Here is a 24,717-nt window from a genome sequence, read left to right on the forward strand (position 1 = left end):
CAGGCTGGGAATGCCTTGGTTGCAACCTGAAAAAAAGAAATACCAGAAGTGCTCCCAGGTGCACTCATGTTTAAGTATAGGTCAAGGAAGTTTAGGTGAAATGGCTGTCCTCTTCTGGTTCCTAGATAAGAGAAAATGTTCTTGCCTTTTTCTTTTTTTTTTCTTTTTTTTCCTTTTTTTTAAAAACCCAGATAATGCCTTCTTGATACACAAAGGGACTAGGTGTGTTGAACATTTTAATTAGTCTGTGTGCCACTGGGAGAACTTACCTGAGGCAAAACTGCTGAAACTGCTGATGTGCATGGAATTCATCCGCATGGAGTAATAAATGCTTCCTCTACTTAGCAGAGTAATAAGTTTTTGCTGAAATAAGTTAGATTATTCCATATATTTGCCCTCTTTTTAGTCTGGTGAAGGGTGGGAAAGGGAGTGTTTTTCAAGAAGGTGTTTAAACTACTTGTTTAAGTAAGATTTGGTTGTTGAGCAATTCACAGATTGGGTAATGAGCAGACAGAGAAAGTGATGTTAATAACTCTTAAAATAACCATGTTGAGGAATGGCTTGTTGTATTAGGAAGCTTAGGGTTTAATGCTTACAGGAGGAAATAACCTCACTGAATCTAAACTGATTACCTGAAATAAAGAAGACCAAGGAGAGTTCCCATTCCCATTCCTGTTCTGACACAGGTCTCCCTACGGATGTGAGGATAACTTATCAACCTGTGAAATGCCAGTGGCTACTGCAAGTCTTGATGCAGGCAGATTTCTCTCAAACTGGGTAGAAGATGCACACTTGACTCCTTTTTCATCCTTCCTTTCACCAATGCCTGTGGTGGTTTTTTTGTTTTGTTTTGTGGCACTGTGCCTGTTATTTAATCAGAGCCTAAGGAAAAAAAGCTGCCACCTCGTGAGTTTTCCAGGGTTACCCAAAGCAAGGACTGTGTTACCAGTATGAATAGCTGAGGTGGGCTGGGATATAGGCTGTGCCAAGCAGCGTTTCCTTGGGGGAATGAGTGACTGAAGAAGCCTATTGACAGTTCTGGGTGCCAATGTACTGACCAGTAAAAGGCAGATGCTTGTGCAGGGGTGCCATTAACTGAGTGGCCGGAGTGAAAGCCTGGGCAGGCCCTTGACAAAAAGGGGAGAGTGCAGTCGTCTTGCCTGACAAAGGTGAAAGGGTCCTTCAAGCTTTTTCTCTCCTAGAGGCAGACAGGAACCTGGCAAGATGCTGGGGACATAGAAGTGAGCCACAAAGAGCAAAATGGCAAACTTGGTCAGATGAGCAATACCAAATATATTTTTCCTTTGCTTCTCTTCCTCTAGTTATACCCCTGGATGCAATTTGAAGTTAACTTTACCATATTTCCTGCCCATGCCTCAGGCATTGGTCTGTATGGAATAAGGGTAGCGTGAGCTGGCTTTGTAAGTGTTGCAGATCATATCGGTATTAACAAATTGCATTCTTTTAATGGATCTAAAAATAGAAGAAGGGTGTTTGTTACTTTTTCTGTCTATGGAATTTGCAGGAAAAATGGAACTGGAAAGAGCAAAATATTCTTGAGCAATGCATTACCCATGATAGGATTTCTGTAGGAGGGACTGCAAAGCTAGCCAAAACTGGAGGTGGAGAAAAATGCAAATCTTAAGAGTTTTAATGTGTTTATTAAGCATAGAAATAGTAGTAGGGGATGAAATGGTACTATTGATTATTGAATTATCTTTCTGTGAATGATAGATCAATGTTCAGATGTTTGATAGCTGTCTAACGTTTCAGACCAGTCCTCTGCCAACTTCAACCCAGTCACCAGAAAGCATCATGGATACCTCACTGAAAAAAGAGAAGCCAGCCATTTTGGATCTGTACATACCACCTCCACCAGCTGTTCCATATTCTCCTCGGTATGCAAATAAACACGCACTATTGAACAAAAAACTCCTTTATTACACTTGTTTCTGAGCTGGCTTGCTATTAAAGCTCTGTGCAGATTAGCCTGAGGAAATTGCAGATCTCACAGACTTTCTTCTAGTTGCTTAAATGTATAGGATTGCTTAAGCTTATGCTAAAATGCATGAACTACCAGGATCATAATAGATTTTATTATTAGAAGATTATTATGTGGCACATTGATCAGAGTTGTTCCCAAAACATGTACAGATGTCGTCCCTGGTTTTGTTGTGCAGTTATGTTTTTGATTTTGTTTAAATCTGACTGCACATAGAAAGAAGTCATTTTTGTCTGTAACTTTTTCCACTTTTTTTTTTTAAGCAAGTTAAGTAACTGTTGTGGGAGTTGGGATAGAAAAGAACTTGTTTTAAATTGTCAAACTTGCAAGTTGTATAAACCAGCAATGTTCCCACTGAAGGGAAGGGAGAGTCAACTCATTCCACTTCTTTTATCCTGTGGTGTAAGCTACAAAAATGCAGACCTATGTGCACAAAAGGCAGGATGGGGGGGGTGAGGGTGGGTGTATGGTATAGCTAGCTTTTGTTTGTTCTCAAGTCCATGTTGACTCATGCCAGAACCCTGCCAGCTGACCTGGGAAGATGATGGACAAAGAGTTTTCAGGCAAGGCATGCTTCCTGGCCTGTCCTGACACTTTAGGTTACATGTAGATAGCCCAGCACACAAACTCTGACCTTTTGCTGCAGGACTCATATGGGAGGAGAGCTTGCCTACTGTCATGTAAGGCCTGATACAGAGACAGAGGTTGTATTAGTGGCAGTCTTTAGGGCAGTACTGGGGTGGGGGGAGAGGGTTTCTCCAAGGTAGGGTCTCTTTACTGAAGTTGGATCCACCTTGATCTACTCTCTCCCTGCTTTTCATGTTTGTGTGCTCAGTTCTTTAAAAAATAAAAAATTAAAAAAAATAAAATATCTTGGCATAAAACCAAGCATATAGATTTAGCAGCCGAGTTTAGAATGCTTTGGTCTTTTCTTTAAATCGTTATATTTCAAGCACAAGGTGAATTATGTGCATGTGCTCAGTTTGTTTATCTTTCCTAGAGTCATAAAATTATATCTAGCTTCAGATGCCTTTAGACCTGAATCCCTGTTGATAAGGAAGGAAGTAGCAATGCAAGCTGTAAAACTTGTCCTGGTTGATGTGTAGAAAAGGGAAAGCTTCTTGACTTTGACTTTCAAAGAAAGCAAATGTGGGAAGCTGTGGCAGCCAGGAAGAGGAGAAGGGCAGTTCTTTTTGCCTTCTGTTTGACTGTTTAATTTCACCTCTGCATGTTTTGCTCTTCTCTTTAAACTGTGAGGCATTTGTGTGGTTATTTCCCTCCCCCCACCGCCAATCATCCTGTTCTCTTCCCTTCCTGGCGTGGATCTTCCCTGGTCCACACTGGGGAGGCAGAGAGCAGTGGCTGGTTTCCCTCCCCACGGCACAGTCTCCACATGGTGGTGTCGTAGGAGAGTCCTCTGCATACATACGGTTGTGGTGTAACACTCCTGTGCAATTTTAGGTCCCTGAATCTCCATAAATAGCTCCTTCCCATTTACTGAGCTCTAGCATTGTTCTTGATGGAGAGCTGGAAAAAGAAAGTGGTATGCGCTGGCCGGGGGGCCGTTGTGAATACCGTGTATGTGCTTAGACAGTCAGCTGTGTGCTTTTATGCCTGACTTGGCTGATGGTTGCCTCAAGCAGTAAGATTGTAGCATGTACAAGGAAGAGGAAAAAAACCCCAGGCAAATCTTAACTTGGAGGGTAGCTTTTTTCCCGATAGTACTCACAAGGACTAGTTCTAAAAATGGCTGTTCCTGGCCTTTGGAATGAGGGACTGCTCTGGGAAGGGAGTTCTGCAGAAATTGCTCAATCATATGTATATACACTATGAATTTATTACTGAAACTCTCAAGGGGGTCTGACTTTTGGATGGAGAGAGAGAAGGTGATGAATATTCAGTGGCAGTTATTGGGCTCTTAAAATGACTGAGAAGCACAGTCCCTCGGATGGAGGCCATAGGTGTTGCCATTACACAAAGATGGATGAATCTATGTATGCACTCTTCTGTCACAACTGCACTGAACAGGCAGTGAATCAGGAGCTTTGATATCCCCAGGGCAGGAAGGTTGCATTTCTCAAAAGCTCTTTCAGGGGTGATAACTCTAAACTTCTCTGTGTGTTAAATCACTGGCTCATTAAAAGTGAATTAGCATGGGGGGGTACCTCTATTTTCTCCTTGGTAAATATATTTATAACTAAGCCTTCCATCACCTGACTTGTTTTTTATTCAGCTTGTTTGCAGCACAATGCCAGCTGTCAGGAGCATGACTGGGTGCTAGAAGTGTCTTTCAAACCTACTCATGTCTGTAGCATGAAACGCTTAAGCTAACTGAAGCGAAATGTCCTTTCAGAGATGAAAAGGGGAGTTTTGTATATGGAGGAGGCAACAAACCCAGTCAGCCACCACCTGGGTCCAAGGGTGCCGAGTCTCCCAATTCTTTTCTGGATCAGGAGAGTCGACGGCGAAGGTTTACTATTGCTGATTCGGATCAGTTGCCTGGGTATCCCATAGAAGCAAATGTCCTACCAGCCAAGATGAGGGAAAAAACACAGTCCTATGGTAAGTTCATTCCTCTTTTGTTATTGCTGTTAGGATAAATGGTTTGGTGAGTTGGAATAATTTGTGTTAGAAAACTGCTCATTAGACTTGATGGATATTAAGGGCAGTTTGTGCAAATTGTGAATGTGAAGAAAATTCCACATCTGAAATTATTTAACTTAAATGCTGTTATTTCTTTAATGAATATCATTCAGCTGGGCTCTGCTTCTATGGTTGGCCATTTCCATGTGTGTTTTGGTTATTACTTTTGGTCATTATGTCCACTGCTGCTGTAAATGAGCAAGAGTGTGGCTGTTCAATCTCAGCACATTGCTTTCTTATATTTCACCAGTGGAAGTATCTTGAAATATTTTTTTCCTGCAATTTTAATTCTTTATTTCTGTATCTCTCCCTTTGTTTAATTGTAAAAAGTATCGATTTAAAAATTGTTTTCCTAAACTGAATGTAATTCCTCATAACCTTCTATGTTGCCTTTAGGAAAACCTCGTCCTTTGTCAATGCCTGCTGATGGGAGCTGGATAGGAGCTGCAGAAGCCTTCTCTAGGCCACGAGCACCAGGGAGAAAAGGCAAGGTTTTCGGTCTTGTCCCTCTCTCTCTTCCCTTCCTCTCCAAACTTTGGGCAAACTGGATGGAAGTGTTTAAATCAGGAATGGAGGATTAGTGTTTGCATATTGGTGAACTGATCAAAGATGACAATTGTTGGTTTTAGCAGGAATGCCAGATGGTAGTTGTGAAATTTGTGAGGCTATTAGTGTTGGGGCTCAAACTTTTGTTGTCCTGTCTTAGAATTCTTGTGAGTGTTAAAAGTAGGCTAGAATGACTAGGGCAGATCTGTACTTGTCTCTTTATAGCACAGGTTTATGATTTTGCTCTTATCCCCCTTCCCTTTCTTCTGCATATAATATTGATAATAAACCTACTTTTTGGATAAGTCTGTTTATTTAGCTCACTGTGGAGGCTGTTGTAGAAGAAAGCTTGTTCCCAAAAGTAAAATGTAGGGCCTTTTAGGAGTTGCTTTTTGCTGTGACTGCTGTTAGAAAACAACATATTCTGCAGATATCACAGAATGGGAGAGAGACAGAAGCTTGTAACATTGTGTGTTAGGTTGGGTCGCTTTTTTTCCTTCCCCTACTGCCCTTCTCTCCCTCCCGCCCTTTTTGCTTCTGAAAGACTGAGTCCTGTTAGAATGGGAAATAAGAAAGGTTGACTATTTAGTTTATTCTTGAAATCAGTTATGAAAGCTAATGTGGAATTCTAGGGAAAATAGAAGCTGGATTCTATTGTTTTAATGCAAAAATAGAAGCTGATAACAAGAAGCATTAACCTGGAGGGATATTAGAAACAAGCTAAGTAACAAGTCTAACAGAACGATCACAAGGTGGCAGGGCTGGTTTTTGTGTGTATGTTTTTTTGTTGGTTTTGCTTTTGGTTTTGTGTTGGCTCTTTTTAACACTTGAAGTGTACTTAAGTGCAGCAGGCTTGTATGTAAGCTGTATTGGGTCAGAACAGAGGCCTGTCTAGCCCAGGGGGATGTTTCTAGCAGCAGCTGCCATGGTCAGGTGTCTAGGGAAGAGTAAAAACAGAGAAAGAATCACAAATCAGTGGTCAAACCCAGGGAAGTGCTTATATCTTTATCTGCAAAATTAATTTCTGTTGTCCGGAGTTATATTTGTAGCTTTTAAGTTAGTCATGAGTTACATTCAGATAAACATGGATTCAACTCTGCTCTATCAGCATCTTGAATGACATGTTACGAGAAGGTTTGTTACATCTTGCTCATGATAATGATTTGCCTGAAGGTAGTCTGTACTAGCAGTTTTGGTGTGTGTGAATCTGGAATTTAACAGTCAAAAGGTATCCTCTCTGTGTGTGAATTTATTTTGTTGTTCTTTGTGTTGCTTAAAAAAAAAATATTTAAGATGCAAAAAGCCATAAATCTATTGACAGCTGCTTATGTCTAGGTGTGTTATGAAAGGTAACCAAAATCTAGGTAATTTGAAATATAACCAGAATCTTTTTATAAAATCAGAAAATATTCATAGAGGGCTCAGCAATAATTGGTTATCCTCCTCCTGTTTGTACAGGTGAAGATGCCCTCTGCAGGTACTTCAGTAATGAAAGGATACCCCCAATCATTGAAGAAAGCCCTGCCTCACAACACCCCCTCTCAAGGCCTGTGTCTGACAAGCATTTAGTGAGGGGAATGGATTATATTCGAGGCAGCAGGTGTTTTATGAATACAGACCTCCACAACAGTGCAACAATTCCTTTTCAAGAGGAAGGTGCTAAAAAATCCTCTGTTACATCATCCACAAAATCTTCCTCCGCAGAGCCCTCACTGCTGGTCAGTTGGATCACGAGACTGAAATTGTTGACTCATTGACTATTGTTCACAGGACTGTTACCAAGTGCCTTTGCTCATCGGTCGGACTTCTCAACTTTTCAGCTTCACTGATGCACAGTGACTAATGCGGTGTTCTTTTCCTGGAGAATCTTACATATTTGCCTTTTTGTTTGTGATTTTTGATGGATCAGAGGGTTTCATAGTGCAAGGAGGGGAGAAAGGTAAAGATCAAGTTCTTCTTCCTGGCCAAAAGCTGAGGGCATTTATTCCCCTGGAAATGATTAAAATTTCAGTGATAGAGAGGTCACACATGACCTGAAATATGCATAATGGCTCAGAGGAAATCATTGTGTTACCATAAAGTCCAGTGGCACTTCAGTTGTCTGAAAGATCAGAGGCTGGTGTGACTGGCTGGGTGTCACAGTATGTAGAGCTCAGCAAAAGTTGTGTTACTCTCCTGACCAGGAAAGATAAGCAGGGAAGCAGCAGTTTCATGCAACTTAGTGATGCTGTTCAAGTACTGCATGAGATCAACCTTGTGAGGAAGAAGTAGTAGAGTTGTTCTTTCTCTGATATCCAGAGATCTTAGGAAGTCTTAGGAAGAGAGTTCTCTTATTCAGAGATCTTAGGAAGTTGGACTAATTTAATTATAAATCAATCCAAGCTGATATATAATCCATTTTATTGAAATCACAGTACAAATAATGCTGAACAACTGCAGTACTCATCCGTAAACATGTATGGATTGCTACAACATGCCAAGGAAATGCATCTGTAGAGGTGGTGAAAGAATATATTTTTTTTCCTTAATTGTTTAAGAATTATTTGCTGTTAACCAAAGTAAGCTTTTAAAGACAGTCGTCTTGGACTTACAAGAACATTTACAGTGGTTCAGTTTTTGAATAATGTGTTGTTTTTATGGAAAAATATGTGCTATGATACATTATAGTTGTAAGACACCTTGCTATTTTCTATATAGCTCAAATTTTCCCCCCTCCAGAATTCTAAAGTAGCCTTGGGTATTTTGGGAGGAAAATAAAACTTGTTTAACAAAAGAAGAGGATATTAAAGAGGTATTGTTTAAAATTGAATGTACATAAGATTGTTAGTATGCAAACAGTTGTGTTTAAAGTAATTTAAATGTTAAATATAGTTGTGTATATTTTTTACACTTAAACAGATACAGTTTGTACCTTCCTGTCTGTGCTGCTGGGTACAGATTAGCCAAATGAAAAGAAAAAGAAAGTCTTCTGTATTCCCTGCTAATTATAAGACTAACTATTTTCATAGATGATACATTGCTAACAGCCTTTACTCCTTTGGTCCTGCTGAAAAGAAGAAGAATTTGTATTTAATAATTGGTGGGGAAGGAGGGAGGTTAAATGCTAGTTTGCACTTTGGACTGGGGCACGAATCATATGTCATAACAAGTGTTAAAAACACACCATAATTCTGGCTGTGAAAATGTGACCATTCTGCTGCAACAAGCTTATGAAGTTGTGCTAGAGCCCTGCAGAGACAGGGTGCTAAATTCAGTTCTCAATTAATTATCTTTGATTGTGACCCACTGATGATTCAGGAGTGGGCTAGTTTGGACCGTTCTGATCAGAAAGCAGATTATATTATGTGTGTCTTGTGCCACTCTTCTCCCCTCCCTGAGATGGCAATCTGCACTAAAGATGTGGCCAAACACAGCTGTAGTGCAGCTGAACCCTAGACCAGTTTGGTCCTGCCTGTGAGAAGAAGGCTGAAACTGCCATGTCGTAGGCACTGTGGTGTAATATAGCCCAGCCCCAAATCGACTGAACTGTTTTAAATTAAATCACAGTTACTGAACTAGATTAAATTCAGAGGATGTCTAAATGAGACTTTAAAATGGAACTTTTGTTCATCTTTAATGACCTGTTTTCCATGGTTTAAAAATGAAAGGGGAAGTATCATGCATACTGATGTGGAAAAAACTATGGATGTACTCGGTTTCTTTGGGGTGCAGCTGGGCACATTTTTCAGACACTGAAAAGTTTGCTTCCTTTTTTCGGTTAGGTTCTCTTGAAGTTTCATCTAAGAGTAGTGAAATAAGCTTACCCTAATTTAACAGGTAGCTTTAAATCACGGCAGCTATGAGGAAATTTGTAAGCATTTAGGCAGAAGGAAACTTTGAAAATCTGCCTTGTTGTGTAAATACAAGCTAATCCTCCTGCCCCCTAGCCCTGACAAAAAAAAAACCCCAAACACCCAAACAACCACCCAACCAACAAATGTCCTCTCCATGTTCATCCTTTCCATGCCCCAATTTCCTAACCATGCTGAGTTAAGGTACTGAATTTGGCCTTTTGTTAGTCAGTCCTGAGGATATCCAGTAGTTGATTGTCAGGGGAAAGAGTTGCCTGACTCTTACGAACAGGGGAAACAGAGGTAGTTTTCTGGAAATTACCAGGCGTGGTATTGCAGTTTTTCAGAATCACAGAATGGTTGAGCTTGGAAGGGACCTCTGGAGGTCATCTGGTCCAACCCCACTGCTCAAGCAGAGTCAGTTGCCCAGGACCATGTGTAGACAGCTTTTTAGTACCTCGAAGGATGGAAACTGCACAACCTCCCTGGACAACCTGTGCCAATGCCTGGTCACCCTCACAATAAAGAAGTATATCCTGTCATTCAGAGTGTTCCTCCTGTGTTTCAGTTTGTGCCCATTGCCTCTGGCCCTGTCAGTGGGCACCACTGAAAAGTCCCTGGCTCCATCTTCTTTGCACCCTCCCTCCAGGAGGAACAGGCCCAGGCCTCTCAGCACCTCATCTTGGTGTCCCTTTGTTGGACTCTTTCAGTATATCCATGTCTCTCTTGTACTGGGGGGCCCAGAACTGGACCCAGTACCCCAGGTGTGGCCCCACAAATGCTGAGTAGAGGGAAAGGATCACCTCTCTCAACCTACTGGCAAGACTATGTTTAATGCAGCGGAGTTTCCACTGTAATTTAGCCAAGATAATTGAAAATGCATTCATGCATGGTTTCTCAATCAAAAAGGCAAAAAATATTGGGGGTTTTTTGCCCCTCTTGAGCTTTATCCATCATTTGTAGATGACACCGAGTTGGGCAGGAGTGTTGATCTGCTCGAGGGTAGGAAGGCTCTCCAGAGGGATCTGGACAGGCTGGATCGATGGGCTGAGGCCAATTGTATGAGGTTCAACAAGGCCAAGTGCCGGGTCCTGCACTTGGGTCACAGCAACCCCATGCAGTGCTACAGGCTTGGGGAAGAGTGGCTGGAAAGCTGCCTGGCAGAAAAGGACTTGGGGGTGCTGGTCGACAGCCACCTGAATATGAGCCAGCAGTGTGCCCGGGTGGCCAAGAAGGCCAATGGCATCCTGGCTTGTGTCAGAAATAGTGTGGCCAGCAGGAGCAGGGAGGTGATTGTTCCCCTGTACTGGGCACTGGTGAGGCCGCACCTCGAGTCCTGTGTTCAGTTTTGGGCCCCTCACTACAGGAAGGATACTGAGGTCCTTGAGCATGTCCAAAGAAGAGCAACGAAGCTGGTGAAGAGTCCAGAGCACAAGTGTTATGAGGAGCAGCTGAGGGAACTGGGGTTGTTTATCCTGGAGAGGAGGAGGCTGAGGGGAGACCTTATGGCTCTCTACAACTACCTGAAGGGGGGTTGTAGTGAGGTGGCTGTTGGTCTCTTGTCCTATTGCGTCTTACTTGGGACAAGAGGAAACAGCCTCCAATTGTGCCAGGGGAGGTTTAAATTGGGTATTAGAAAAAATTTCTTCACTGAAAAGGTTGTCAAGCATTGGAACAGGCTGGCCAGGGAAGTGTTTGAGTCACCATCCCTGGAGGTATTCAAAAGACATGTGTATTGGGTTTGTGTGGTGGGGTTTTGGCAGTGGGGGAGGGACTGCAGGGGTGGCTCCTGTGAGAAGCAGCTAGAAGCTTCCCTGGCTCTAAGTCGGACCCACCTCTGGCCAAGGCTGAGCCCATCAGCAACAGTGGTAGTGCCTCTGGGACAACATAGTTAAGAAAGTAAAAACCTGCAGTGAAGAACGGAGTGGAATGTGAAAGTAACCCCTATGCAGATACAAAGGTCAGTGAAGGAGGAGAGGAGGAGGTGCGCCGGAGGAAGGGATGCCCCTGCAGCCCGTGGTAGGACGGCAGGCTGTCCCCCCCCAGCCCATGGAGGGGAGCGGGGGAGCAGATGCCCACCTGCAGTGCCCAGGGAGAGAGGAGCCCACGCCAGAGCAGGGGGATGGATGCCCCCCAAGATGGCCGTGACTTCATGGGAAAGGCCGCGCTGGAGCCGTCTGTGCCTGAAGGACTGTGGCCTGTGGAAAGGACCCATGCTGGAGCAGTTCGTGAAGGACTGCAGCCTGTTGGAAGGACTTATGTTGGAGAAGTTTGTGGAGGGCTGTCTTCTGTGGGAGGCACCTCACGCTGGAGCAGGGGAAGAGTGAGGAGTCCTGAGGAGCGAGCAAGTGGCCTTGTGGTGGTTTGTTGCCGGCTGGGCTTAAACCACGACAATCTGTAGTCATGGCACTTAGGGACATGGTTTAGTGGTGGACTTGGCAGTGTTAGGTTTACAGTTGGACTCTATCGTAAAGGTCTTTTCCAACTTAAATGATTCTATGATTATTGATGGACTTTTTGGCCATTGGAGTGTATTCATGCAGTATAAATATAGCAGAACACAATATACCTGTTTTTGTTGCAAAAGCCACAACCTTACTACTGTGAACTTACTGTGTGTTCAGGTAAGCTACCTTGACTTCTTGATACTCTTGTCTGCAGATACTGCTTACTGCTCACTATGCTGCAAATCTTTTTATGTAAGGTATGTAGGAGTCTTTCTCTGGGAAGCTGGCATTTTATTGGCTTTGGCAGAGGGGTTTTTTTTCCACTCTTTGATTATCAGATGGAAAAGCTCCAATAGCTGTTCTCAATTGTAATAGGCTATTTTGGGTTGCAGTATGAATTGTAGATATTGGATGTATGTGCTCTTCCTCTGCCCCTCTACCTCTCACAACTCTTTAATGCAGTGACTTCACTTAGGAGAACAAGCAGTTTAACCTAAAATGTGGCCATATCTCTGTTTTTTTGAAACATGAGGAGATAAGTGCAGTTGAAAGACTTGGGAGCAGACTTAGGAGCAGACTACTCTTTTCAATATCTATAATCTAGAGCTTTTTGCTTCTTACGCTAGTGACATTGATTACTGAAAAGCAAATGCATCAAGAAAACTTAAAAGAACAATAAAATAGATAGCTGTAACTTCAAGCACTTCATAAGTTGAATTAAACACCAGACCCCTTTTTCCTTTGGCTGTATAGCTCTCTAACATATGTAACTTGACCTTCCTCCAAATGTCTGCATGTTTTTAAAGACCCAATCTGATCTTGCTACACAGGGGTAGCTGTTAAGGTATTGGCTGCAAGATTCTCCTCTAATATAAATTTTTATCAATTGCTGTTGGGCTTTATGGTTAAGCAGTCATCATTCACTCTAGAAATCTTGATTCAAAGTGAAAATGAGTTTTAATTGACCCATTTTGTCCCTTTTCCTGAGAGAAAGGAAGAAGAAGAAGAAGAAGGGAGTATCTATGGGAGACATATGCTCATAAATTATGTCAAGTTCAAGGGGACTGTTACTTCCCTTCTCTTCCTGCATGGAGCAGGGAGGAGGTCTGGAGAACTTGGGGAAGGCTGTAATTCCATAGCCACCTGCAGCCCACGTATTTTGAGGGAGGACAGCTGCTCCATAGGCCTCCTCTGATCAAGATTAATCTTAAGCAGTATGGGTAACCCTAGCAGCAGGAGCCTCACTTATCTTCAAGGACTTTCTGGCAGCTGCTTTGCCTATGTGTGTCACACCAAAGCTTCTCTCCTCCATCCTGTGGAGCCTCTTGCTATGTGGAGTGGTTGTATGTGGCTCTAAGAGGTGACCACTAAGCAAGGGTGTTTCTTGGCTCAGGTATGCAGAAATAATGTCCAAATGATTTTTTTTTTTTTTAACACTAAAGAAGGAAGTGTGTAGTTCTTCTTGCTTTTCCTTTATATTTGTTACAAAATATTAATAATACTAGAAAGGTTTTTCCAAGAGAACTGATGGATTAAATGGGGGAGTCAGGCCCTGATCTGCAGAGGGGCTTGGTGTTGTTTAGAGACCTGTTGCCACTGGATGATAATGCAATCGGTTGAATAAGCTGCTGCAGTTGTGTAGCGGCAGCTAATAAAGTCCTATATTTTCTTTCAAAGAAGCACTGAAGTCTCTTACTGCATGAACAAATGAGAAGGCAAATGCAAGTACTGGTGTAGGAAGAGAAATAAAGTTGCAAGGAACTGGTAGAAAACAGATCTTTAAAGGCAGCTTTTACACTGTTCTGTGAAAAGCACTTGGACTTCAGATGGTTTGCTTCCCTACATGATGTCTCTTCCCTAGCAAAGAATAGAGATTAAAACCCCCAGGTTTCTCTGTGCGCAATGTGCAATATTAACCAGCTGATGTTTAGCAAATAGCCACATGGCACAGACCATTTACCACTATCGTTACCATTTGGCAGAAATGCTGCTGTTGGTTTGGGAGAATGGTTTAAAATGCAGGAAAGACCCATAGTGGTGCATGTCACAATGTTGCCAGCTGTGGTTATTTTTCTTCTTTACAGTAACAGCTCCTGTTAGAAGTTCTAATGTTCTTTTTCAGATTGTTCCTTTTGCATTTTAATCTCATTTGGAGAGGGTGAAATCTGTCTTGTGTTTGTGGAATAATTTCTCCTATCCACGTCTTCTGCTACTTCTCTTTGTACCATATTAATTGAAAAGCAAGGGGAAACACCTGAAAAGTCTGAACTCCCAAAAACTAGTGCATTTTCTTTGTCCAAGAGGTTAAATTTGAAAGATGTTGATAGCTTAACTTCTTACTGTGTATAGTGAATATAGAGGGTGTTCTATAGCTTAGGGGTTAAAAAAAAAAAGGCCCACAGATCTAGGAATAAATCACAGGCAATATCTTTCTGGCTTAATCTGAGAAAAATGTAGGTAACAAGTTAGAAACTGCTATTACGCAGAAACTTGGCTCGTCTCTTGGTATTGAAGGTACATGTATCTGTTATAACAAAAACTATGCCTAGGTTGACTTCCCTAATGAGTACAACATGCGTATCCAGACATCCTGCCATGGTACAGTACTCCACAATACTCTGAATACTCCATCACAGTGGCAAAACAACACAGTTAATTGGAAAAGGCTGTAAACCCCACAAAAATAAAAAAAAAGAATGTTTGGTACTCTTGCATATATGTATAGTGAGGTTTCAGGAATACGCACTTCAGAAATATTGAGTAGGCTTCTATTTTAGTGTATAGAGTATTTGTAAGCCAATACCTTGGGTGTTCCCTTACATAACCATTGCGAGAAAATACTATTGTAGATGGTAATGTGCAAGAGGAAATAAGATATATAAATGAATACTAATGGCTTGCAGAGACAGAGTTCAGGGCAATTCTTCAAGCAATGTTTCCTCTAATATTATGGATAATGAAATTAATCAGTGTTTGAATTCTAGATGACCAACAGAGGTGGACAGAGTACAGTGAGTATTATACTAATTTTATACTAATCAATGAACTGATAACCTTTTCTTTCTCTTAAGTAGGGCTTGTTTTAAAAACAACATATTCCATAAGCTGGGTGCTTATTGAACAGAAAGAGGGGAAAAAAAAAAAAATCCAAAACTTAGCCAAACCCGGAAACAGATGGTGAAGACTGGCTTTATAGTTGGAGAGGATAAAGAATTTTCTTTTTGTAAAAATAATTTGTTTTTCCAAATCTTACGTCCTGTTTTATTACATTGCCAACAGGCAGTCTTCATAAACTGCTGTATACCTGCAGCCACATCCTGCATAGACCAAGTTAAACCCTTCATCAGGCTTTAACTTGGACCTTGACGATAAATTCAGCTCAAACCTTTTTTGGAGATTTTACTTCCTCAGGATCTTTTCTGCATTCATCAGTCAATTTTTGGAGTCTCTTATGCATGATCTGGGCAGCAAGACTCTTGTGTGTGTGCATTCTCAGAAATGCCTTTGCCAGCAGGATTGGTATCTTGGAGGAGGGTGAGTGCTGGCTTGTGCTTGTGGTTTCTGCACTTATCTAAGTAGTCCTTCCCCCGACTTCCACTGTACGTCCTAGTGCACCATCTCAGAGCATGTGTTATAAATGCTTGTGTCCAATTGGGAAGAAATGTTGGGTCCTTTGGAGTAAACTGACTTTGTCCTGATGTACAACTGTGGCTTCTTTCCTCTCTTTAGTCTCAGTTTTCCTTTGCACATGCTGCGGTTATGGAGCACACGCTCTTGTCATTTTGCAGGCTGCCAGGTTTTATAGTGGACAAGAGCTCTCAAGAAAGCCATCGACTTAAACTAAAATGTAGTAAGAGCACTCCAAAAAGATTCAGTTTGGAGAACAAAGAAAGAGGGGCTGGGCTAAGCTGAATGTATGGGTCTGTGTTGTGTTGAGCTGAACACCATTTCAGCTGTGTAGCAGTAACTCCGCAGAGAAAACAACCCACGCAAGTGCTACATGCTCATTTGTTTCTACTGCTACATTTGTGTGGTGCTGGAATATGAAACAAGGGCAGTCACTCAAAGTAGTTATATATAGTTCCACGCATGGCACTTGAGCTGTAAGATGCATGACAAAAGCAGTTAGGAGCTGCTGTCAATATATAATTTCACCAAATTCTACTGCCTATGCTGCTGCTGCATCAGTTTAAAATAGTAACCCCTCTTTATCCTGTTGCCTGCACAATGTGAACCCAGCTTTCTGGCAAGTGCATAACCATCAGTTTTGCCTTCTTTTGTGATAGTTGGTAACTGCTGGTGAGATTGTGTCATTCCTACAGCGCCTCACGCAGTGGTCCAAAAGCTTAGTTAGTTTGGGTTACTCTGGACTCAGCCCAGAAGTGGAAAGTCAAATTTAAAAACAATATTGCTGGGCTGATATCACTTAGAGTTGGGATTTTTTTATACATACTAACTATGAAACAGGCAGGGGTTGTCTGTTGCACATAGTTTGCCAGGAGGAAGAAAAATGAGGATTACATATTTGGTGGAGGAAAAAAACCCAGACCTTTGGGTGTCCTCCAGTTCCTGCCAGTGGGAGAAATGTGTTTGTTTTAGCATGACATAGAATAGATATAAACATTTCTTTTTAAACCTCTCTGTGTGGCCACCTCAGTTGCTCAGGATGATGTAAGCCACTGACTTTCCCCCTTAAGCTGTTATGGAGTTAACCTGCTATATTGTTTTGGGAGGGGCCAATGATGTCTTTTCTTAGGAGATTACGTGATTTGTTAACTGGGTATGGAGACAGAGGAATTGACCATCAAACAAATGCTGGACAGTGCTGATTTCCAGGGAGAATCCTAGGGGTCACTTTGTGATTGCAGTTTCTGTTTGGTCCTTGGGCTCTGGTGAGGATGAATGTTCCCCCCTCATCGTGGCAGTTTGGCAGCTAGGCAGCAGCCAAAGAGTCGGAGGACAACCAAGTCCAATTCACAGTGCCGCTTTCAGCAAAGTGGCTTAGCTGCTTGTTTGGTGTGGGTTTTGTGGTTTGGGGTTTGGTTGTTTTTTTTTTTGGTTGGTTGTGTGGGGTTGGTTTTTTTCCCCCTGTAACTGTAGCCCTCCCTCAGTATGGATGGGCCAGAGTAGGAGCTGTTGAAACATACCTGTGTAACAAACCTGATGAGATCCTCATGAAGCAGTGGGCTGTGCTTGCTGCTGGTGCTCAGCTGCCGTGCATTTTCAGGTACTCTGGGGGTGGCTTTGCAGGTAATGAGCCTCAGACCCTTGTGACCTTCACTTAGAGGCTTTTTTTGTTTGGAAAATATTTACTGAGAGCCATAACAAATGCCTCAGTCTAAACCGATATATGTATTTAATGGTTTTTCCAAGTAATTGCATGCTTCTCAGTGCTACTTACTAACCTGTTTCCCTCTTCCATCCCCCATTAGCTATTTCTAGTGCAAATGCTTCTAATGAAATCCTCACATTTCCAGTGAAAATGTTAATAATACCAAGTAGCCACAAATGGGCTGTGAATTTTTGTCTGTAAACTGTAAAGAAACAAGCAAAAACCCAAAACAAATAGAACACAAGAAACCCTCTTTCTACCTTACGAATGAGAACTTCATGAATGATGATAAATAATAATGAAACTAAGGACTTTCACCCAGGTGAAATGATCAGCCAAACTGTAGTGGCTGTATCTCAGGTGATTTATTTGATTTTATTACATGATAGTAGGAAGTGAGGGCTATAGTTCAGGTATTGTAGATTCTTGTAGAGCAACTGTGGTGTTTACATTTCTCTCCACAGAACTTGAACAAAGGCTTTCTTAAGCATAATGCAACTCTAGCTGAGACAGTCTTCCCTAAGCCCACCGAATGTCCCATTGAACATGCAGATGTCTTAATATCTTCTGGCACAGCTCTTGACTGTTTATTTCTGGTGGGAAGTTGGTGTGAGTTGCTGTAAGTAACTAGGATGAGAAAAAAATAAATGATCCCCCAAATGAATTATTTCCCTTTCCCTACTTCCTTCTTCCCCTTTGACCTTCTCCTCCCTACATTAAGGCCAAGGGACTTTCCAGGAATTTATTGCACAAACAAACAGCTATAGAGCTTTTAATATTTATAGCATAATCTAGTTTGTTTTGTTGTCCGAGATAGTTTTGGCCAGCATTTTCCAGTAAAAATAGCACTGCTGGCAAGACACTATTTCCAAGCTCTGGACTCACATAAGAATTCCTCTCTGCTTAGTAAACTGTTGGCTTGGACTCTGTGTTGAAGCTGTTTAGACCACCCTAAGCAGTCCTTGGCCCTTTAGCTCCAGCTGCATCAGCTTCTTATCACTGGAGAGGAAGAAAGGTCTGGTTTTTTTCCTCCTTGCTCTGAGTTTTGTAACTAGATTCACAGGTCCTGTTGGAGAGATGAGTGTGGACCTACCGCACAGGCCTCCTGCCCTTTCCTGCACACCCCTCTCCTGCTGCCTGTGCATTCGCTCGGGAGGACAGAGGGACAACAAGACAAGGGGGAGCCCAGCAGCTAAACCAGCAGTCCCTCTCTTCTCTTCCTCCTGCTCAGGAGCTGAATGACAGGCCTCTGGTTCAGCTCTCAAAATACAAATTTAGAAAGTTTTTGGTTGCAGAAGACATGAGTAATTGTTCAGGTGGTTTAGTTTGTTTGTTTGTGGGTTTTTTTGTGGGGTGTGTGGGTTTTTGTGGGGGGGGATTGGCTTTTTTTGGTTTTTGGGTTTTTTTTTAGAAGTAATAAACTCAAAGGCAGGAAGTACAAATGTTTAGGATCAAGTGCACCTAACTGTTTCCCGGTGGGAAGGCTTGCCTGGGATGGTGCCAATGTGGCTGGGCATTAACCCTTGAAGCAGCAGGCCACTGGTAAGCTCTGTGGCCCCCTCTCCTGCTGTCACTCGGGGGCTGCTCTGTGGCTTTTTTTCAGGGATGGGCTGGATTGTTGCTAAAGGTATCTGCACTGACATCTTCCTGCTGCCCTGTAGTCAAGTAGGGGATTTCCTTCCTCCCCCACTGTGGCTTTTTTGTGGGCTGGGAGCCAGGTGAGACTCACTCCCTGTTATCAGGGAGAGAGGGAGAGGCTGGTGTGGTATGCTGGGTCATAAACCTGGTCCACATTGGCTGTGTGGTGTCCTGTGGTGAATAACCTGCACTTGATTGCTGTGACTGTGGTCCCAATGAGCTGTAGGTCAGAACTAGCTTATGAGTATACTTGAATAGCAAATGAGTGTGGGACTAGAAAACTAAAAACCAGGATAAAAGGCTAATGTGATGAGATACACGAGTTATTCTTTGATTTGCAAAGCTTGTTTTCCTGTGGAAGTGTGGGAACAGGGGATGATGTGTCCCGCAGCACGGTGTTAACGCACAGATAATGTGAGGGAGCCATTATTTAAAAACCAAAAAAGGTTTGGCAGCGTATGAGCTCCTTGTATGGCATGAGCATGATTCACCGAGTGCTGCACAGAAAGGCCTTTATTAAAGCAAAGTGGGCAAGTAAGCTGGGGTTGTCTGGGAGAGACTGTGAAGTGAGGCACTGAGGCAGACACCCAGGGCTGTGCATGCATGGGTGACCCTGGCCACAAGAAATCCATTTGACTTGCTACTGACTGGAGTTTGCTGTTGTGCTTGGAATGGATGTGGTCTGTGTGGGGGGAATAAAGCCTCTAGGAGGAGACGGAAGAGGCTCAGCTTTCAGTATCATGACTTGTTTTCCCAGTGTTTGATGAAAGAGGGGGGAGTGTGATGGGAAGCTGTGAGAAGAAGTACTCCTGTTGCTATCAAGAAATGACAAGGAATGAAAAAGCCATCACCAGAAATTTCAAGTTCAGAAAACCTGAACCACCCCTGGTAACCAAAAAACATGACATCTCCCATAGCTCACTCCTGCAAATGTAGATTTTTTTCGTCTAGTTTCTAATGAAATATTTGACATGTTTTAAAAATGCAGAAGATTTCAGGTACCCTCTGGTCTCTCACAGTGCTTGCTGCTCATGTAGCTGGGTGTGATTGGAGACATCTTGGCGAGGGTGGGTGAGTCTGGCAGGGTTGAGTCAGGGCAGGAGCTGCAAGGTGAGATCTGCACCAGTCTGACTAGTTTGATACAAGCTCTTCTGGTAGGACATACATAACAAGTCTACATCTTAAAATGAAGTGGAAGTCAACTATAAAAGCACAGAAACAAAAGCCAATAGTGGAAGAAGAGATGCGTGATTCTCTGGTTGCTTTCCAGTGCTCTCACCTAACTTACACCCATAAGACAAAATCCCAGGTGGTGCCCTAATGGAAAGGGGCACACTAGGTGACCCCAAACGCTTCCTTCTGTTGATCAAAGCACCAGGCCAAGCAACGTTTCTGTTATTTTTCTCTAGGTCTCGAGCGACTTCCAGTGATGACCAGTCCATTCGATCTGTTGCCACCTTTTCCCTTTGCTTAAGCAAGGTGGCCTGTGGTGGCACGGGTGCTGCAGGTGTGCTTAGGCAACAGTTGTGTGTTCCTCTAGATGGCTCCAGTTTGGCTGCCCTTGCTGAGCACCTTGGGCATTTTCTGCATTGCCACACTTGTGCGCCTGCAGAAGGCAGAGTTGTGTTTGACGTGCCTGTGCTGCTACTCTAGGATAAATAAGCGTTTCTCCCGCTAAGGAAACGGGGCTTGTCTGGCAAGAGGTTCTGGCCAAGGCAGCACTAGGTCTGATTCTTCTTTTTACTTTTTGTGTCAAATCTATTTGGTTTATTAGAGCTGTTTCTGATTTATGGCTGCAGGGCTGAAATGAAAATAGGATCCTGTTGATGAAGAGGATTCAAGAGAACTTTTGAACATATGAGAAAAGGCCAGGGAAATTAAAGAAGTAAAACCAGGCACTACTCCTTCATCTTTGAGCAGTGCTAAGCCGAAAAGACACCAAGTAAACGTGTGTGAGTTTTGCATTTGTGTGGTTTTTTTCTTCTCAGCCTACTGTCTGGAAACTTTTAGTATTTTTCTTCTGCAAGTTTCTAGACAATGAGAATATCTTGAACTTTCAAAATGTAGCTGCAGGTAACTTTGGCACATTTAAGATCAAGCTGCTGCTTATTGTGCTGCTCTATCTGGGAGAGCAGACTGTTTGCAACATCTGGCTTTTCTGTTCCTTTCCATCCCTCCCACTCTAAACCCAATGCACATCACATCAGGTGGCTTTCAAAATGATGAGCTCGTCACTAGATCCTCTTTTCACTGGTGCAACCTTTGAGAACAATATAAAATGGATTTTTAAAGGCTGGAGATACTGCAGTATATAAGCACAGGTAGATGTAATTATTAATAGGTTTGAGAACTGGAGCTCTTGTAAGGTAACATACACTGCTGCATTTTAGAGGAAAAGTTGTTCTTCAAACAGAAATTGTGTTGATATGCACTTGGACTCTTAATTACACGTTTGATTCAGAAATGCACAAAGCACCATTTGTGTGCAATTTCAGTAAAGTTCACGTGGAAAAGCTGAATCATCCAAGCCATCTGAATGATGCACACTATTCGGTGGTTGTTTTCTTCAGCAGGCAGCTGGTGATCTCTCTTCCTGTATTCGGGGCGGGGGAAGAAAAGGAAGACAGGAAGGAGTCTCCGTGGGGGGGGAGCCCTCTTGGTTCATATGTGCAAACTTTATGATTTTCCTGAGAGATCTCTAGATTTGTGGTAAGTTAAAACTATATTCAGAAGATTGAAGAGGCAAAATATATATTACAACTAGGTTATAAAGTGTTTTTATTTTAAAGTAATAATGCTTTATACACTTTTCAGGCATGATTTGCTTAGTATAAGTTATGTTTCATGCAGTGCTTCATGGGGAGGACATGGGAGTTGTGCTAGGGCTGAGGATCCTTGACTGGGTGGCTCCTGTGTCTCCTGGTCCCCTCTTGAAATCTGGAGGTGAACTGAGATTTGGTGCCTCTCAGCCACCAGCCAGAAAATGGTAATTTGACTTACCTCTTATGCTGCCCATGTTGTAAACTTAAAACTTAATTTACATGTCTACCTACCTAAGCTCAACGGTAATGAGGGGCTGTTTAATGCTAGAAAATCTCCCAGCTAAGGAGTGGGACACCCAGGTGATAGGGTTGGGGGGGAGCAGTAGTTTTGCAGACAACCCCCATGCACTCCCTGCAGCTACATCTTTAGTTTTCCACATATAGGATGTATCTAGTTTTCTGTGGGGTATTTTGTTTACATTGACACTGGCAAACAAGTTAACTGGTTTTTATGCTCTATCCCTTTATTACAGTCTGTCTTATCTATTTAGATTGTAGGGTTTTTTTGTAGCAAGCCATTTCTTACAGTTGTAACTTCCTGAGTGTGCTGGGTCAGTGATTTAATTGGGCTCTAGGCACTTTTGTACTAAATAGTAATAATACAGTTCAAAAGGCCTGAAGAGCAGCAGCATGGAAAAAACAACACAAAGAAGCTTTGCTCAGAGATCTTCTTGTTGGCTTGATTCTCCACCCCCTCCCCCCGCGCCAAGCTGAAGAGGGACACAGCCAGCAGACATTCAAATCCTCTTCTGAGTCTATATCAAACTCTGTGACTGTGTCAGTATGAATAATAACCTGCCTGGGAAATGATGGTAAATTGCTTGTATTTCTAACCAACACAGAACAGAAAAAAGGGTCGGGGCTCTTGTTCTCAGCAGGGTCTTTGAGAGAGTCTTTCATTGACTGTGCTAGGGGGGTACGTCCATTCCTTTTGGTGACTGTCATTTTAGGGCTGGCAGTGCCTGTCACACAACCTGAAGTACTCAGCACAGCAGGTAGTTCTAATGGGGAGACAACAGCCCCCTTATAGGGCTCTTTGTTTAGAAAACATTGGCCTTTGAGGAAATATTACATAAAATTATGTTGCATAGTCTTAAGAAGAGGTGACTGAATTGGTGTCATAAGAACAAACATGATAAAGATTTATGTAAGAAATTTATAGGACAGATTTTTATGGGACAAGAGACAATAGGCTTAAATTACAGCATGGAGCCTGAAGTTGGTAGAAAAACCTAATGTCAAGGAGAGTTAAGCACTGGTTTAGGCTGCTGAAGGAAGCTGTGGGACCTCCATTATTTGATGTCTTTAAGCACAGGTTAGGCAGCCTCTGTCAGGAATAGCCCAAGTATAATTGATCCTGCTGGGAGGGACAGACTTAATGATCTCCTGATGTCTCTTTCCAACCTTATGAATCTGCAGAGATGTGAGTAGGCTGTATATAATTGCATCCTGGTAGAGTTCATCAAGCGCTTTCAGGTCATTCTGGATAACAGCCACCATATGCATTTTAAATCACTATAACCATAGTGAAGTTTTGAGGTTTAAAGGAGCCTGAAGCAATTGAATGAATGCATGAGAAGATTCAGTTAGTGGCACCATACCGGAAAAAAGGACAGGGAGCAGTAACATACAAAATCAGTACTTTTGCAGTTTTGTAGTTATCTAAAATAAAGTCGTCATCTTCTGCAATTATCATTGTCATTCCTTCAGTCAAGGCACTTGCAGAACATTGGAAAAACATAGCTATTTATTTTAAAGAACTATGTATTTTTTTTCCCCCTTAACAAAAGGAAAGTGTTAGGGATGGCACTATACTTCTGAGCTTTCAAGGGAAAGCATACTGATAGCTCTAAAAGATATTTTAGTCTTTGAAAATCAAATCAACAGATCTACAAAATCTACTCTTTTATATTGCTTCCTTTGATATGATAGAGTTGAAAGACCTCCCCCCCTCCCCACCCCGTTCCTATTGTAATCCTTAATTTTAAAAAAAGAAAACAAATTGCGGGCAGGCAGGGGAGCTCAGTGCTTATGGAAGTAGCTTGTTTCTGTATACAAGTTCCTTGTTAAAACAAGCTGTGAAGCAAAAAAGTACCTACCCTCATCTTCTTTCAACCAATGGGTGGCCCAGGGATAAGAGCTTTGTGGGGAGACACAGTGATGACGTTACACTGAGAAATTAATTTCCCACACAGTGCAAGTCGTCAGTGGTCAGAGTCTCCAGAAAGCAGCACCAGATGCCCTGAATATTTTGGCATGCAAGTCTGTAGAAAGCTCCAAAGAGGAGGAAGTGAAAGAATGGTGGCAATTCTCTTGCAAGAAATTTTAGAGATGTGGGACTTCATTTGCACAAAAGTATGACAGCTTTCTTCAGCAAAAAGCATGGTGGGAAGTGGGATAGACTGTGTCTTTTGTACCACTCAAAGGACTGAGCCATCTGCTTTTCCATGTCATCACTGAACACTCTCTGGTCTGCTGTCTTACCTCTTCTACGGACTATTCATTCTTTCCATAAGTAACACATACGCTTCTTCAGCCTGTCACTATTACCCTCACTGTGATTCAATGCACATGTAAAGTCAGTAGTTATTTTAGAAAGCAATAGCTGAGTCTGTGCATCAGATTCCAGGATATATTCTTGGGCAAGTTTTCAGATAATCCATTTATATGCAATTAAAGTGCTTTGAAGCTATAAAGTGTCATGTTACTGATAAATACTGATTAGTCATGCAAATAAATGGAGATATTTTAATTAGGGCAATTTCAACATGACTCGTACTATGGAAGAGAGCCTATATAAACATATCAAATAGGTAATTTATTAGTGGGAACAACCTGTAAGTGTTGTGTTTTTTGGGGAGGGGGGAATAATATACATAGCAAAGTAGCAATGCAAAAGAATAACAATCTGATAAGCTAAAAAACAATAACTAATAACCTCTGTTTTTCAAAGTATGCAGAAAGCTACAAATGAGATATTTGTGTCTCCATCTCTGCTTGAGCCACAGTGCAACTCCCAGTAGGTTGGGGATGCTTGGATAGGTACTGCCTAAAATGTGGCAGCTTTGCCAGCTGGTTGCTGTTTGAGTCTACCTACATGTCCTATGGTGCTATAGCAGTTTTGTTCTAGGATTTACCACCACTTTTCTGCCAAGACCCTTCTTTCTTGCGAAGTATTTTTTTGGGGTCATCTGCTAGCATCCTGACTGGGAGTAACAGCAAGTGGCTGGAGCATCTGCCACGAGGCTTTCTGGTATTACACAGAAGATGTGCATCAAGTGTTGCTAGGTCATTTTATATCTACTTCATAGTCGCTTTTGCATGTGTGTACAATTACACGTAAGGTGAATAGAAATGGAGGGCCAGGATCAAGGTATTGTGTTATGCTATACATGTTCAGGAAGGCTTTGGAAAGTTAGAGTCAGATCTTTCACATTCTTGAACGTGGTTGCACCCT

At 42.3% G+C, this 24,717-nt stretch overlaps 1 protein-coding gene across 1 annotated transcript in view; it reads left to right on the forward strand.

The window, feature by feature from the left end:
- The window catches only part of CNKSR3 (CNKSR family member 3), a 62,966-nt gene extending 55,701 nt beyond the window's left edge, over window positions 1–7,265 (forward strand). The window contains exons 10-13 of the mRNA XM_010581872.1: window positions 1,774–1,898; window positions 4,356–4,564; window positions 5,042–5,131; window positions 6,650–7,265. Coding sequence (XP_010580174.1) covers window positions 1,774–1,898; window positions 4,356–4,564; window positions 5,042–5,131; window positions 6,650–6,948 — 723 coding nt within the window. The 3' untranslated portion in view covers window positions 6,949–7,265. The remainder of the gene's footprint in view (window positions 1–1,773; window positions 1,899–4,355; window positions 4,565–5,041; window positions 5,132–6,649) is intronic.
- The last annotated feature ends 17,452 nt before the right edge of the window (window positions 7,266–24,717 follow it).

The sequence above is a fragment of the Haliaeetus leucocephalus genome, unplaced genomic scaffold (assembly GCF_000737465.1).
Source record: "Haliaeetus leucocephalus isolate CR32 unplaced genomic scaffold, Haliaeetus_leucocephalus-4.0 Scaffold819, whole genome shotgun sequence".
Taxonomy (NCBI): domain Eukaryota; kingdom Metazoa; phylum Chordata; class Aves; order Accipitriformes; family Accipitridae; genus Haliaeetus; species Haliaeetus leucocephalus.